The 16513-nt window shown below is 44.6% G+C and overlaps 1 protein-coding gene across 1 annotated transcript; it reads left to right on the top strand.

Moving 5' to 3' along the window:
- Nucleotides 1–1788: 1788 nt before the first annotated feature.
- LOC103848640 (phosphoinositide phosphatase SAC8) lies at nucleotides 1789–6009 on the top strand. Its single transcript, XM_009125509.3, has 20 exons — nucleotides 1789–2073; nucleotides 2199–2273; nucleotides 2343–2470; nucleotides 2557–2648; nucleotides 2744–2801; nucleotides 2915–2971; nucleotides 3051–3084; nucleotides 3193–3273; nucleotides 3360–3466; nucleotides 3724–3810; nucleotides 3891–3968; nucleotides 4090–4154; nucleotides 4299–4397; nucleotides 4565–4664; nucleotides 4866–4974; nucleotides 5070–5142; nucleotides 5216–5309; nucleotides 5392–5478; nucleotides 5583–5649; nucleotides 5719–6009. Exons 1-20 carry the CDS (start codon nucleotides 1923–1925, stop codon nucleotides 5844–5846), a joined length of 1770 nt encoding a protein of 589 aa, XP_009123757.1. The 5' UTR covers nucleotides 1789–1922; the 3' UTR covers nucleotides 5847–6009.
- The last annotated feature ends 10504 nt before the right edge of the window (nucleotides 6010–16513 follow it).

Raw genomic sequence — 16513 nt, 5'->3', positions numbered from 1 at the left:
CATCTTCTCCTGCTAGATATAGATGAAATGAAAAAGAAGAAGAAGAAAGTTAAACCTAAAGAATGAGGATGAACCACTGTTGGAGAATGTGGATGATGAGTAATAGCCACTAGCGTAGCTAGGGTTGGTGGTGACCACCATATATTATTTGTGTGAGTCTATGTTAGGTGCGTGAATTACTGGAATTCTGGAAGTAGTTGTACTGTAGATAAATTGCGAGCATGTTTATATGTTTTGATTTTGGAGTTAGAGTTTTCAGTATATTTTTGGAATTTTTTATATATTATTTTCAGTTATGAGTTTTCGGATATAATTTTAGATTTCAAGTAAAATTTTAATTTTAAAAAAATATAATTAGGATATTTTCATGTCTTCGGGTTAGATTTTAAATAAAATTATACTTGAATAATTTTAATTTTTTCGGGTTTGGATTTTTTCAGGTCTTCAAATACTTTTAAGATTATAAATATCTTAATCGATCTGAAACCATTACAAACCAAAAATAGCTGGTATTAACTGTTTTAAGACAATTTGGCTCTACAAAACCCGAACCGATAAATTCTAATAAATTTTTATTATGAACCTGCATGTTCATCAGTAAAATAATAGCCAGTAAAAATTTAGCAAAATCATATTATGTCACTAAAAATAATCAAAAATTAATTACAAAAAAGTAAAAAAACTTTAACGTTTTTAATGCCGTCAGGAAAATGATAAACCCTAAATACCGTCAACAAACTCTAAACCTTAAATTCTGTCAGTGAAATTCTAAGGGGGTGAACCCTAAGGTTTGAAACTTATGCTTAAGATTTAGCTGATAGCGTTAACAACGTTAAATCTTTTTCCTCAACTAATACTTTTTCTGATTTTTTTTGTATAGATGGAATATGACTTGACAAATTTTTATCTACTATCGTTTATCGTTTTAGTGGTGAACACATATGTTCACCTAGGGGTAAACAAAATTCTTGTTTTATTAAGATTTTTTTCTTATGTTCACCTCTTAAAATGAACTTGTGAATTTTTTACTAAAATAATAGTCAATAAAAATTTGTAAAGTCTTATTTTGTTTATGAGAAAAAATAAACATAATCAGAAAATTAATGACTAAAGAAAGAAAAAAAAATAAAGAATTTTTAATACAGTTAGTAAAACACTAAATTCTAGTCTCCGTCATTAAAGTCCTAAACTTTAAAGTCTAAATCTTAGAAGTACAATCCTAAATCTTTAATTCCAAACTTTAAACCATAAGGGGTAGAGTGAAACCTAGGGCTTAGGATTTAGAGCTTAGGATTCACCGTTTAGCTAACGAGGTTAACAACCATCAAAATGTTTTTTTCAAAAAATAATATTGCTTCCGTTTAAATACATATGATGTTTTAGCTGATTGTTTTTTTTTTGTTTTTATAATAGATAATGTTTTTACATATCTAGATAACTTTAATTTTATCAAAAACAGTATAACCAATTTTATTTTTATTATTTTTATTTATAATTAAATAAATTATATTTCAATGATTTTTTGTGTAAAAAAAGATAACTTTTAATATGTGTGCAAATGATCAAAACTTCATCTATTATGAAACAGAGAATACTAATTTTTGATTTTTTTATAAATAGAATATAATTTGGTAAATTTTTATTTATTATGGTTTTTAATGGTGAAGGGCTGAAGGCAGAAATTTATCCTAGAAAGCGAACATTAAAAAAGCTTTTTTCTATTAAATAGTAAGTGGAGTTGGAGTGTCCTACGAAAAGCCCATTAGTAACGAAGAAGAAAGACACGTGTCAGGAGTCAACTTTGAAGGAGAAGTAGTGTTGACATTCTTTTATCTGATCCCGTTCCTTCTTGAACCCATCAATCATCCTTCAATTTTAATCTTCTTTTCTAATCTCAAAATATAATTCGAAATCGCGTAAAAATGGAGATCGCTCCATCTTCAAGTAGATTCAAGCTCTACGATCAACTCGAGCTTCTGGAGTTTCCCGATAAGTACGTCGTCAAACCCGTAGATTCGCCTCATGAAGGCTTCTCCGTCGATCGCCGCGACGGCAACATCAAACCTCTCGACGGTATCACCTTCTCACCTCTCTCTCTCTGTGTCCGTTTCCTGTTTTGATTTCGGAGAGGAATCTGTAATTCATTTCGCGAGCTGTTTGTTGTGTGTGTTGATGTTACTATTTGTGTATTAATGCAGACAACACTAGTTCTGGTAATGCTACCAAAGTGTCTACAGTCTTTGGTGTAGCTGGAACTATTAGGCTCTTAGCAGGTGAAAGTTTCTACCTTTCTATATTTTATTTTTTGGTTTCTTCTAAATTGGATCCTTCACTGTGTTTAGGAACGTACTTGTTCGTTATAACATCTCGGGAGGAAGCTGGGACTTTCCTTGGTTTTCCTATTTTTCGAGTCACGGCTATGAAGTTCCTTCCTTGCAATGGGAATTTGAGGTTTGCTACAGCTCAAGAAGTAAGTCTTTTTTTCTTCTGTAAAGTTTCTATTTTTGGAGTTTTTTTTTTTAAAGTTGTCTGGAATGCTTTTGGTGGCTTGTGCAGAAAAAGGACGAAGCGTATTTCAGGACTCTGTTACAGGCACTTGAGACTACCCCAGGATTGTATTTTTCATATGAGACAGATCTAACTGTCAAGTAAGTTTTCACTATCTGGTTATCTTTGGCTAAATAGTGTCTCATTCTCTAGACTTAAGAATATATATATTTGATACATTCATCCAATGTTACAGCTTGCAAAGAAGGTGCAAGCTAGCTGTTGGTTGGACGAGTAAGCCCATGTGGAAGCAGGTTGGTTGTTCTTCTGATCATTCTGCAACTTGTATTTTTTTTCTATTACTATATTCTTGTCTGATTTTAGTTGGTCTAGTAAAAGTTAGGCTGAAGGTTAAATTGCGTCTCAGGCTGACCCTCGATATGTTTGGAACTGGCATCTTTTGGAGGAACTGATTGAATGCAAAGTAAGTTGTCGCATTCTAAGTTGAATATTCTCATTCCATGTCAAAACTTCACAGATCTAATCTTCTCTTTTTGTGGTAGCTGGATGGTTTTATTACCCCTCTGCTTCAAGGAAATATCCTTTCTTTATCTTCTGTTTCGATTCTTCTTGGACTGTTTATATATATGTATATGTAATGCTGTGTCTCTCAACGTGTTTGTTTAAAACTTAACCAACGGTTAAGCTACCAAGTTGCTGAGCTACAGCTCACGAATACTCCTTCCGTGATATCGTTAATTTCGAGGCGCTGTACACGTCGTCTAGGTGTGTTTATTAGTTTTATAACTAGTGCTGTTGGAAAATTCAGTTAAATGCCTGTTTGATACTCATGGTGGAATTCGCATTTCCAGGTACACGTATGTGGAGAAGAGGAGCCAATCTTGAGGGAGACACTGCTAATTTTGTGGAATCTGAACAAATAGTGGAGATTAATGGTTTCAAGTTCTCTTTATTGCAGGTACCCTTTGTTAGGAGCTCTTTCATGTGTTGTGTACTGTTAAAATGATCTTTTCTTGTTACTGTACTGGCTGTAATATCTGTGGAATTACATTCCATTGTTGCTATAACATGCTCATTTCAACTGAGTGGTTACTGTTTTAAGGTTTTGGATATGCTTGAAATTCACTGTTTCATTATTATTCTTATATAGATTTCTTAGTTTAAAGGTTTCCTTTCATTTTTGTGGGTTGTAACCGTCATGCTTTAACTTGCTAGGTTAGAGGTTCAATTCCACTTCTATGGGAGCAAATCGTTGATTTGAGCTATAAACCACAGCTTAAGATAAATAAGCATGAAGACACGGTAATTTCTTATGATCATGTTACATATTTTTATTTCACTGTCCATCCCGCAACCTTGATTAAGTTATTTTCTGCATCCAGCCGAAGGTCGTGCAGCGCCACTTCCATGATCTTAGCCAAAGATATGGAGAAATTATGGTAGTTAACCTAACAGATCAGGTACATTTCCTTGCTCCTCATTGCAGATAAGAACATAGTGCATTTTGACATTTTAGCTTCAGTTATTTTGTGGTTGCTGCTACGCAATATTCACTTGCTTACTTTCCTTGTCTACAAATAGCATGGAGCTGAAGGTGAATTAAGCAAAGCATACGCCACCGAAATGGCGAGGCTTCCAAACGTGAGGTAAACTTCTTTTTCCGTTTCCTGACACTTCGTAATAATTTATTCGTTTGTTTGGATGTCTTTCACCTTTCTCTTTATTTAATCTGTTCTTCCATCAAAGTTGAATTAGAGGTATTATTAGCTAATGAGGTTGTTTTGACACAGATATGTCGCCTTTGACTTCCATCACATCTGTGGAACTACTAACTTCGACAACTTGGGGGTACTTTATGAACAGATTGGGGATGAATTTGAAAAGCAAGCGTAAGCAAACAACTTATTATTCTTTTAGTTCAGTTCTAGACACTGAGTTAATATTTGCATAGCAGTCAGATCAGATTTGTTTGTTTGTTTGGTTAAAGTTAGGTAGATGCTAGCTATGTGCAGAGATTTTTTTTTTGTTTCAGCTGCCACTAATCCAAGCTGAGCAGATACTTCCTTGTAGACGCAGAAGGGAACATCCTAGAAGAGCAGAAAGGAGTTATCAGATCTAACTGCATCGACTGTCTTGACCGCACAAATGTTACCCAGGTTTGTTCAATTTGATTTGTTACTCTCGTTTTTCTTTCATTTCCACCAGCCATCTTGATTGGTACAAGTATTGGTCAAGCTACTAATTTATTTGGGGGAGAAAATCACTACTTGCATATCTAACTTCATCTGTGTTTGCTACAAATAACATTGTCACTGAACTGCTTCTGATTGCATTCAAAAACTTTTTCATGTGAAAAGAATTACATGGCCCAAAAGTCTTTGAATCTACAACTTCAAAGGATCGGAGTGCTTGATTCCGCAGAGTGTGTATCCATGTTTGAAGATGATTACACAAAGTTCAGAACAAGTAAGTGAATGTCACTCACTTGCAACTTGTCTTAGCTGTATGATATTTTCTGCCTTTTCATCAAAAAGCTAAAATCCTTTTGGCTTTTCTGATAGTTTGGGCTGAGCAAGGGGACGAGATTAGCTTGCAATACGCCGGGACATATGCTCTTAAGGGCGACCTCGTCAGGTGAGAAAATGTCCGCCTTAAGATTCTTTTATCATATTAATTTAGAAAGAGGATGTTAATAGTTACATGGCAGGTACGGGAAACAAACTGTATCTGGAGCAATCAAAGATGGCATCAGTGCTATGTCGAGATATTATCTGAATAACTTCCAGGATGGTGTGAGGCAGGCAAGTAGTGTCTTTTTTACAAGATTAGATTCGATGTTTTTATGTAAGAGATGAGAAATAGAGATTTTTCAATTGGTTGCAGGATGCTTTGGATCTCATAAGTGGTCGCTACACAGTGGGCACAAACAGCCCTTCACAGCTCCAGCCTATTGGAGGATCACAACCGTCTGTATGTTCCTCCTGAAATGCACTCAAACAGTCTGTTAAAAATGGAAAGATACTGATCTGATTTCGTTTATGTTATGTTTTGTTTGCTGGGTGAGAATAAAACAGTTTCTGCCAGTAGCATCAGCATTGTTGATAGGTGGTGTGACAGTGACATCTTTCACTATTCATCAAGGTAAAGAAAGGCTTTTAATTTTATATGACTTATGGGGTTGGAGTTGATTTTGAATGATATAAACAACAGCGGGAAGAAACACGCAGCAGTATCTGGCGTCAGCTTTGTGGGCAGGAGTGACTGCAGGAGTGGTGGCGATGATCAAGGCCAATGGAAGGCACTTGTGTTCAAGGCCTCGTCTTTGCCATCTCATTTGATTCTTTTATTCTATATATAAAGGGATTCTATTCGCTGTATACCACTTCTTTTTTTTTTCTTCATATCTTCTGTTTCTATGTTAAACGTCGTACAAGCTTCTAACAATAATTAAATAAACATTTCCACTGAATTTTCAATTTAATTCAATTGATCATACATATTTATACCATATCTCATCGTAAGAAGCTAGGTTTTGCAAAATTACTAACTGTATGATCTTTTTGATACACAAACACTAAACCTTAAAATATAAATATGTAATTAAATTATAATCCATAAATTAAAATATAACCACTCAATATATACATAAACCAATCATTTACAAATAAACTAATTTTATACTTTAAATTATTAATTTATAAAAATGAATTAATCAATTTATCAATCATAAAACATAATTCTAAACTATAAAATAATAATTTAATTATGAATTATTATGTTCAATATACAAGAAGGATATGGCAACTAGGTGAATGACGAGAAATTATTCGTAATTAGGTGGTTAGAGAAGGTGTTATTGTTTAAAGACGGTAATGTCTTTGCGCGTGGTGGAGAACACGATGAAACTTGCGCGTGAAGGTGTCAATGCTTTGAAGTTTTTTTTATGTATACTTAATTTAACATTTTTTTCTAAAAAACGTGACGAAGTTAACTCTATTCTATCTGGATTCTGGTGGGGCACAGTGACGGTAAAAGGAAGGTATCATGGATTTCTTAGAAAGAATATGTTTACCAAAGAAAGAAGATGGTATGGGATTCTATGATTTGAGAGCTTTCAACTTGGCTTTATTAGCTAAGCATGCATGGAAAATAGTCCAAAACCCTCGGTCCTTGCTAGCAAGAATTTATAAAGGAAGATACTATAATTTATAGACATTTTTACGGTGGACAAGTTCAACTAGTTCTTCATATGGATGGAAGTCTATACAAAAGGATAAAAACTGTAGGAGATGGATTACATCCCTCCACAAGGCCCATCACATAACAGGCTTTAGCCCAACAAGGTCGATCAAGCTTAGTCGGCTTAGCGGCTAGAGACGTCGGCTCGACCCCAGAGTACTTTAAGCCCACCAGCTAAGTCGATCAGCTGTACTCGGCTTGGATGAAACAATACCAAGGCCCACATACTCGGCCTTTGGGCGACAAGGCCCAAAGGATAGGCGCGATTAGGGCACCACGCACAAGGGCACTATAAGAGAGAAGGAGGAGGCAACGAAAGAAGGACTTTTGGACAAATCACATACTAAGCGGCTAGATTTAGGGTTTCCTAATCATCTCTTTGATCTTGTCGTTTAAACCTCTGATCTTGTCTCCTTACCTTTCATCAGTCTTGTAACCCACTGTGTTAATCCTAATAAAAACGTCTTTAGTCACCCCATTTTCTAAGTTCATCATTCTAATCGACCGAATCCTGTACAAACAATTGGCGCCCACCGTGGGGCCGACTAAAGCAACGTTCTAGATCTACATGGCTCAAGACGACGCCGCCTTCGGCGCCCCAGGCGAGGAACCGACGCCTACGCCTGCGGCCGCGCCGCCCATCACCTCAGATTTCATGAGCTCCGTCATGGCTCGACTCGCCCGCCAAGACGAAGTCCAAAAGACAACCAACGACCAACTCGCTGCGTTGGTCGCGGCGCTCACAGCCCCTGAGGGACAAACGAGCCGTCCCCAGCTGACACGCCGCCGCCTCTTCAACACAAATCCTACGGCAGCCGGAGTCGACCATATCTCTGACGACTCGGAGCCTAACGAAGCCTTTCTCGCAGACGCTCCCCCAGCAGGCTCAGATCTCACGACAATACGCGAGCTCGCCGAGCTCAAACTCAGCCTTCAACAAATGGGAGAGAAGATCCACCATGTAACCAGCGCAGCTCCGCAAATAGAGAGTGTACTCGCCGCAACCTCGCGCACTCCTTTTACTCGCGCGCTAACTAGCGTCCAACTCGGAAAGATAGAAAAGCTGCGCCTACCTGAGTACAAGCCCGGCGGAGACCCGGTGGAACATATGACCGCTTTTAACATCGCGATGGCGCGAGCTCGACTCCCCGACGACGAAAGGGACGCAGGTTACTGCCAGCTGTTCGTCGAGACTCTTCACGAGCAAGCCCTGACTTGGTTCTCCCAGTTGGAGGAGAACTCAATCGGATGTTTCCGCGACCTATCAGCAGCTTTTCTCAAGACATACATCATGTTCACAAAGCGCAGCGCCACCGCGTCCAGCCTATGAAACCTCAATCAGAAAAAGGACCAGAGCTTGCGCGACTACATGGAGAAATTCAAAGCCGTAGTGTCGAAGATTGAGATCCCAGACGGAATCGCTATCGACGCATTGCGCAACACCTTGTGGGTCCACTCCAAGTTCTGAGAAGACCTGTACCAGAATCCAACCAAGTCGCTCCAAGACGCTATCGCACGCTCCGATAACTTCATCCGAATGGAGGAGGACACCAACGCAATCCTCAGCAAGATGAGCGCACCCAAGGCTCCAGCGGCTAAGAACGCAAATGCGCGACAAGAACCGCGCCAACATGCCCAAACGACAAAAACGGTCGCAAGGACGGTTACATGTATGTCGTTAACGAGAATAACGCACCAATCTCCACTCTCGTAGTTCGCGGGGAGGGGTGGAACAAGTGGGTAAGAGAACTCGAGTCATCCGACCAAAAAGTCGATTCTGTTTGCACCACCCAACCCGCAGCGGGAGTCGGATCAGCAGCAGGACCCTCCCGGACCGTCGACCTCACCAAGCATTGCAAGTATCACGACGTCAAAGGACACGATACCTCAGAATGCAAATCTCTCTACGCGCATTACCTCTCGTCCCTTGCAAGCGGCGAGTTTAAGTTTGAGCCATTGAAAGCCAAACCAAAGAACGGTAAGAGCTGGAGCAAGAACAAAGAACGAAGGGCCCAACGCAAAGCCACTGGCAGAGGTCGACAAAACGACGCTCCGCAACGAGACGACGAGGAAGAAACCCCAAGGGATAACGGCGGGGGAGACTCCTCAGCCGACGAAGAGCATCCGGCTAATCGTAGACGCATTGAGGTTATACTCTCTCAGCAATCCTTGTCGTCCGACGAAGATAATGACGATTCGCCTGTACCCGGAGACCTGAGAGACAGCCTTAAACGGCGGCTCGCACCGGAAACTGGAAGCGATACCACGCGCAGAGATCTCCGGACGATGCTAGATGCACGGAAGTCTCGGCGCATCTCGACAAGCGATGGCAACAACAACGAAGGGCCAATTGGCGACCTCCGAGACAAACTCAATGCCGGAGTAAGCGATCTCCGCGTGAGGCTTAACAAGTCAAAATCAACAGACTTACGACGACAGTTGGAACGAGCTAAAGGTCAACCTCAACTTCCACCTCCTGATACCAGCGTACCAAAAGACCTCCGCGCCTTACTGAACTCCAAGCGAGTCCAAACGGGACAGTCTTTAAACGTCATCATGGGGGGTTCCCCTAGCGGCGACTCAGTCCGTTCCGTGAAAGATTATCGTCGACAAGTCGCGACGTCCCAGAAGTGGCCGAGTAAACCGTCAAGTCATCCTCCAATAACCTTCTCATCAGATGACGCTGAAGGTGTTCACGCGCCCCATAATGATCTCCTCCTCGTCGTCCTCGGAATTGGAGAGTATGATGTCACCAAGATCCTTATTGACACCGGGAGTTCCGTCGACCTCATCTTCCGAGGAACTCTGCATAAGATGGGAGTCGACCTCGACGACATAAAAGCGTCCTCCAGAACGCTAACAGGATTCAACGGATCATCCGAAACCATCTTGGGAACGATCCGCCTCCCGGTGCGCGCATGCGGTGTTACTCGAACGGTCAAATTCGCCGTCGTTAGCACAAAAGCTCCGTATCACGCTATACTCGGTACTCCTTGGCTACACTCGATGCAAGCTGTCCCTTCCACCTACCATCAGTGCGTCAAGTTTCCCGGCGCGGACGGGAAGATAAAAACATTGCGTGGGGATCAAAAGGCCGCTAGGGATCTCCTAGTCGCCACGGTCAAACTCCAACGAGCGTCGCTACCCGTGAACTCAGTGTCCCCTCCAACCCCAGAGGTCTACTCCCAGGAAAACGAGGTTCTCGAGTTACCTATTGATGACGCCGACCAGAGTCGCACCGTGAGAGTTGGCGCATACCTCTCCGATGAAATGCAGCAGTCAGTTCTGGATTTCCTCAGACAGAACGTATCCACGTTCGCTTGGTCTATGGCAGACATGAAAGGCATTGACCCGACTATAACGACGCACGAGCTAAATGTCGACCCAACTTTCAAACCTATCCGACAGAAGAGACGTAAGCTCGGCCCCGATAGGTCTAAGGCCGTGAACGAGGAAGTCGACAGGCTACTCGGTGCAGGTTCGATTGCCGAGGTCCGCTACCCCGAATGGTTGGCAAACCCAGTAGTCGTCAAAAAGAAAAACGGCAAGTGGCGCGTCTGCGTCGACTTCACCGACCTGAACAAAGCCTGCCCAAAGGATAGCTACCCTCTTCCCAACATCGACCGCTTAGTCGAGTCTACAGCTGGAAACGAGATGCTAACCTTCATGGACGCCTTCTCCGGTTACAACCAAATAATGATGCACCCGGATGACCGCGAGAAGACGGCCTTCATCACAGATAGGGGAACCTATTGCTACAAGGTCATGCCATTCGGCCTGAAGAATGCCGGAGCAACCTACCAAAGGCTTGTGAACAAAATGTTCGCAGATAAGCTGGGTACCACCATGGAAGTGTACATCGACGACATGCTGGTTAAGTCGCTCCATGCCACCGATCACCTCCGCCATCTACAAGAATGCTTCGAAACTCTCAACAAGTACGGCATGAAGCTAAACCCAGCAAAGTGCACGTTCGGGGTCTCTTCTGGCGAGTTCCTTGGTTACATTGTCACACAGCGAGGAATCGAGGCGAACCCAAAGCAAATATCTGCGGTTCTAAACCTCCCGAGTCCGAAGAACAGCAGAGAAGTGCAGCGGCTCACGGGCAGGATAGCCGCTCTAAATCGATTCATCTCCAGATCCACCGATAAGTGCCTGCCATTCTACGATCTCCTGCGAGGAAATAAAAAGTTCATTTGGGATGAGAAGTGCGAGGCAGCGTTCACTCAACTCAAACAGTACCTGACCACGCCCCCAGTACTCGCTAAGCCAGACGTCGGTGATGTTCTATCTCTCTGTCGCAGTATCACAGGCTGCAGTCAGCAGCGTTCTGATAAAAGAAGACCGCGGCGAGCAAAAGCCCATCTTCTATACGAGCCGACGCATGACAGCACCAGAGACGCGTTACCCAACTCTAGAAAAGATGGCTTTAGCAGTCGTCGAAGCAGCGCGAAAACTACGACCGTATTTCCAGTCGCACTCCGTCGAAGTACTGACTGATCAGCCTCTCCGAACGATAGTCCAGAACACTAACAGATCCGGCAGACTCACAAAGTGGGCCATCGAACTCGGCGAGCTCGATATCATCTACAAGAACCGCACGGCAGCGAAATCTCAGGTCCTGGCCGATTTCTTGGTCGAACTGGCCCCAGAATTAGAGCAAGATCTCACATCCCCAAGCTCAAGCTGGACACTGCACGTCGACCAACAAGGGGGCAGGCGCCGGAGTCCAATTGCAGTCCCCGACCGGTGAGCTAATCAGACAATCTTTCAGCTTTGGCTTCCCCGCGTCAAACAACGAGGCAGAATATGAATCTCTGATCGCAGGACTCCGCTTAGCAAAAGCCGTCAAAGCTAAACGACTAAGCGCTTATTGCGACTCCCAGTTAGTCGCCAGTCAGTTCAGTGGCGACTACGACGCCCGCAACGATCGAATGGACGCCTATCTCAAAATAGTGCAAAGCCTGGCAGCAGAGTTCGAATTCTTCGAACTCATCAAAGTTCCGAGAGGCGAGAACGTCTGCGCCGATGCCCTCGCCGCCCTTGGCAGCAAGCTTCGTGATCAAGTGAAAAGAACCATCCCGATACATCGTATCGAGAAACCAAGCATCGACGTCCTAACTGATCAAACCCTCATCGCCCAAGTCGTTGAACCCGCCACTCCAGACGACGATGGGTTTGGCCCTGACTGGAGAACTGAATTCATCGACTACCTCTCGAAAGGGGAACTCCCAGCAGAAAAATGGGCAGCTCGCCGGCTAAAAACCCGCAGCGCCCATTACGTTGTTCTCGACAATGAACTGCATAGATGGACTGCGAGTAAGGTGCTCTTAAAATGCATCCATGGCGACGAGACAGCAAGGGTTATGGCGGAAACGCATGAAGGCGCCGGTGGAAATCATTCGGGCGGACGTGCGTTAGCAATAAAAGTAAGGAGCTTAGGTTTCTTCTGGCCAACAATGAACGCGGATTGTGAGTCTTATGCGAGAAGCTGCGACAAGTGCCAACGGCACGCACCCAGCATCCATTGTCTAACCGAACTGTTGCGAACAACCACCGCTCCCTACCCGTTCATGCGATGGGCGATGGACATCATAGGACCGCTCCCTTGTTCCCGCCAAAGACGCTTCATCCTCGTCCTCACCGACTACTTCACCAAATGGATCGAAGCTGAGGCATACGCTCAAGTCACAGACAAAGAAGTCCGCGGCTTCGTCTGGAAAAACATTATTTGCCGCCACGGACTGCCCTACGAGATCGTCACCGACAACGGGTCACAGTTCATGTCAGGCAACTTTAAGGAATTCTGTAGCAAGTGGAACATTCGACTAAGCCCGTCCACTCCACGTTACCCGCAAGGTAATGGCCAAGCCGAATCCTCCAACAAACTCATCATCGATGGCATTAAAAAGCGTCTGGACCTCAAAAAAGGTCACTGGGCTGACGAACTCGACGGAGTCCTATGGAGCCATCGCACGACTCCACGAGGATCGACTAAATCGACACCCTTCTCTCTCGCTTACGGTGTTGAAGCCATGGCTCCTGCTGAAGTTAACGTTTCAAGCCTCCGACGCTCCAAAATGCCTCAATACGTCGAGCTAAACAAGGAGATGCTACTCGACGCCCTCGATGAGATAGAAGAACGGAGAGATCAAGCCCTGCTGCGCATCCAGAATTACCAACATCAGATTGAGAGCTACTATAACAAAAAGGTCCGGGCCCGACCTCTAGAACTCGGTGATCTCGTCATGCGCAAAGTGTTTGAAAACACTAAAGAGCTTAACGCCGGTAAACTCGGCGCCAGGTGGGAAGGACCATACAAAATCATCAAAGTTGTTAAACCTGGCGTATACCGGCTCCAAACCTCGCTCGGAGAAGAAGTCCCGCGATCATGGAACTCAATGCATCTACGACGTTTCTACTCGTAGAAGTATTTACGCCTAAAAAAAAAAAAAAAAAAAAAAAAAAAAACCGAGTAGATGCACCCCTGTGGTCACTTCTACTCGACCGAGTAAATGCGCCACTCACGGCCACTTTCACTCGGGAGAAAAACGAACTACGAATGGCTTGATCCTCAACCAAGGTACGTAGGCAGCCTTAACAGGTCCAGCTGTAACAAAAAAAACAGAGTAGATGCACCCCCGTGGTCACTTCTACTCGACCGAGTAAATGCGCCACTCACAGTCACTTTTACTCGGGAAAAACGAACTACGAATGGCTTGATCCTCAACCAAGGTACGTAGGCAGCCTTAACAGGTCCAGCTGTAACAAAACCAAAGTCAAAACCTTACCTAGGTCTCAATTGAATAAACAATGACTTTCACATCATGGTTCCCGTGCCTCCAGCAGAGGATACGCGGACACTCACACTCCTTTGCTCGCAGCTATGTCCTGATCAGACACTTGGCTCCAGGACCTTAACAGTCACGGTTCACCTATGCCTAAGCATTGAACCGACTAAACAGAGTGAATCTTTGCCTTTTCTCGACTAAAATGTAACGGCTTAGCTACCCGATTGCTTAATTGTCACTGAGGAAACGGACAGAAGGACCTTTCACTCTTATACTCAATTCTTTGTTATCGACTTTTGGACAACTCCAAATCGAAACATGATGGCAGCCGAGTAAAACCAATTACCGGTTCATCACTTGTCTATTTGCAAAAATTAAGGATATGAAAATCTGATGTTTCAAAACACAACAGATAAATGAAATCGCTTAAGGGTTGCAAATACTGACAAGAAACACAAAGTAGAAAGAGTTTTAAAGTACAACAACAAGGTCTATCAAGACCACCGATGAAAGCATCCTAAATATAACATACAACAAGATCAGACGACGACGTCTTGGTCGTCCCTACTCGGGTCAAGCGCTTCAATCGTTTCTTCTTCAACGACTTGATCGCCAAGGCCTTCAACCTGAGCAGGAGGGTTTGAAACTGGCAGGTTCGGGACCATCTCTTCAACAAGCGCCGGCGATGACCTGTTCTCCTCCTCGCCCACTTCGTCCTCTCCTCGCTCCTCAGATGAAGAAACCAAGACCGGATCTTCAGCGGCTACATCCCCCGTGTCTGTTTGAATCGCATCCCCGGTCTCCTCGGGATCGCTCCCGTCGGGGCGCTCCTCGATGGTAGTTCCTTCGGGAACGACGATACGCTCCGACAAAGCAGAAGTAATGTCTACCATCGGCTCATCGACTGGATCCTCAGTCGCCTCGCGGGAAGTGATCAACTGGGAGGCCGATTCGTGGCCAATCAGACCAACATTTGATCCGTACGGGTCAAGTACCCCCATGAGCTCTTCATTCACAAATCGAGAAGGGAGGTTGAGAGGAGAGAGAGCATAGTCATCCTCAGAGAACGGCTCGAGGTAAAGATTGGCGACTTCAGCCTCATACATCTTCTCCTGCTCCGAGAAGATGTTGATCATACTCGGCGGAATCGCGATCCCGCTATCTTTAATCATCTCAAGGCACTTTTTGGTTCCTGAAGCCTGCCCATATAAGTTCTTGGCCTTCTCTCGCGCGATAAGGCGATCCAGATAGCCCTTCATCTTACCGATACAGCGAGTAGACTTGTCCGCCATAGCCGTTTGGACCTTGATCCTCTCGCGGGTAACCTCCTGAACCCTTGAATCCCTCAGGCGTTGCCTCTCTTTGACCAGCGTTCCGACGACAGCGTCCCTCTCTCCCTCGAGCTCAGCCTTCTCCTTCTCAAGGGAAGCGACCAATCGCTCTAAGCGAGTTTTCTCGCGGAGAGCGTCCTTCTTCGCAAGACGGTCGGACTTCAGCTTGTCTTCCAACTCCTCGAACTTAACTCGGAGGACCTCTTTCTCTTTGGCCGCTTTGTCGCTGGCCTTTTTGTTCTCAGCGCGTAACCTCTCGATCACGCCCAATCTGGTCCGTGCGAGTTTATCCGAGGCACCCAGCTGGATCATCGTCTGCTTCAAAGTGCTGTCGTACTTCTCCACGAGATAATTCATGCTCCCGTCGCTCTGCGTGAAGCAGTAAAGACTTAGAAAAATTTTTTAAGAAAGAGAAAGGGAAATAAGGGGAAAGCGAGTTTACCCGTCTGCCCGCCATAGCCGCGTCAATGTACTCCTTTTTGAAGTATAAGTCATCGACCGGCGGCAACTCTTTGGTCCCGCCACGAATCTGACGAGTCAGTTCAGCACACCGAAGTGGATTCAGAACCAACGGAGTCGCCTCGTCGTAAAGGAATTCTACGCGATCCGGGAAGCGAATTCCTCCCCCCGCCTTCCGCGGAAGTGAACCTCCACTTCCCGCACCGGTCTCCCTCGCAGAAGACGAAGGGGCTCCCTTACTCGACGGAGATTCATCCCGTGAGCCATCTCCGACTTCGGTAGCCGGTTCCCCACTTCTAGAAGGAATCTCGGGAGCAGAAGTCCCATCGTCTTCCGCTGTCTTCTTCTTCAGTTTCTTCTTGGGACGCTCCTCAGGCGATCCCCGAGTAGAATCGGCTGGATCGTTTCTTTCCGCACCATCATTCTCTGCGGCAGTTGAGGTCTCCATAGCCCCAACAGAAGTCTCCTCACGAGACCTTTTCTTGCTCTCCTTTTTCTTCTTCTTCTTAGCCGCGACTTCAGAGACATCGGCAGAAGATGGTGCCTCTTCCAAAGGGACACTCCTGTTCTTGGCCTTGGCCTTATTGGCCTTCCTCTTTGGGGAACTCTGAGCTGGCGGCTCAGAGTTCACATCTCCATCTGTGGGAACGGGCCTGACTTCTGAGGCACCGGCGGAAGACGATTTCGTCGAGAGCATTTGAAGCTTCCCTTTCAACAGGGCACTTAAGTCGGGAACTCCCTCCATCTTTCTAGCTTGGTTAAGGAGTTTTTGTTGCTTCCGAGTAAATAGGGAGAGACGTGATTTGCGGGGACCGAGTACACAAGGAAGTCTCGATTCCCAATCAACTACATAAGAAAGAGAAATCAGACACGAAGACTACGAAAAAGGTTCAAGAGCATCTCTCTAGGGTAAACGGCAACTTTACCTCTGGCGATCCTAGCTTGTTGCCGACGTATCCACTCCCGACTAAGATCCGGCCACCTGAGATGACTATGCGTCGCGATCAGTTGAGCAGTTTCGAAGAATTTCTCGGGATAGGCAATTGTATTGGGATGACGAACTGCAAAAGAAAAAGGGAACATCAGAACCACCGACCAGAATACGAGTAAACAGACAAATTTCTACCAAGTTGCTGATTCCATAAAACGCGATAATCGTCCCCCGGCGGCTCCTCGAAGGCATGC

This window comes from Brassica rapa, chromosome A01 (genome assembly GCF_000309985.2).
Source record: "Brassica rapa cultivar Chiifu-401-42 chromosome A01, CAAS_Brap_v3.01, whole genome shotgun sequence".
Lineage (NCBI taxonomy): Eukaryota > Viridiplantae > Streptophyta > Magnoliopsida > Brassicales > Brassicaceae > Brassica > Brassica rapa.
This window is presented reverse-complemented; position numbering and strand designations above follow the sequence as displayed.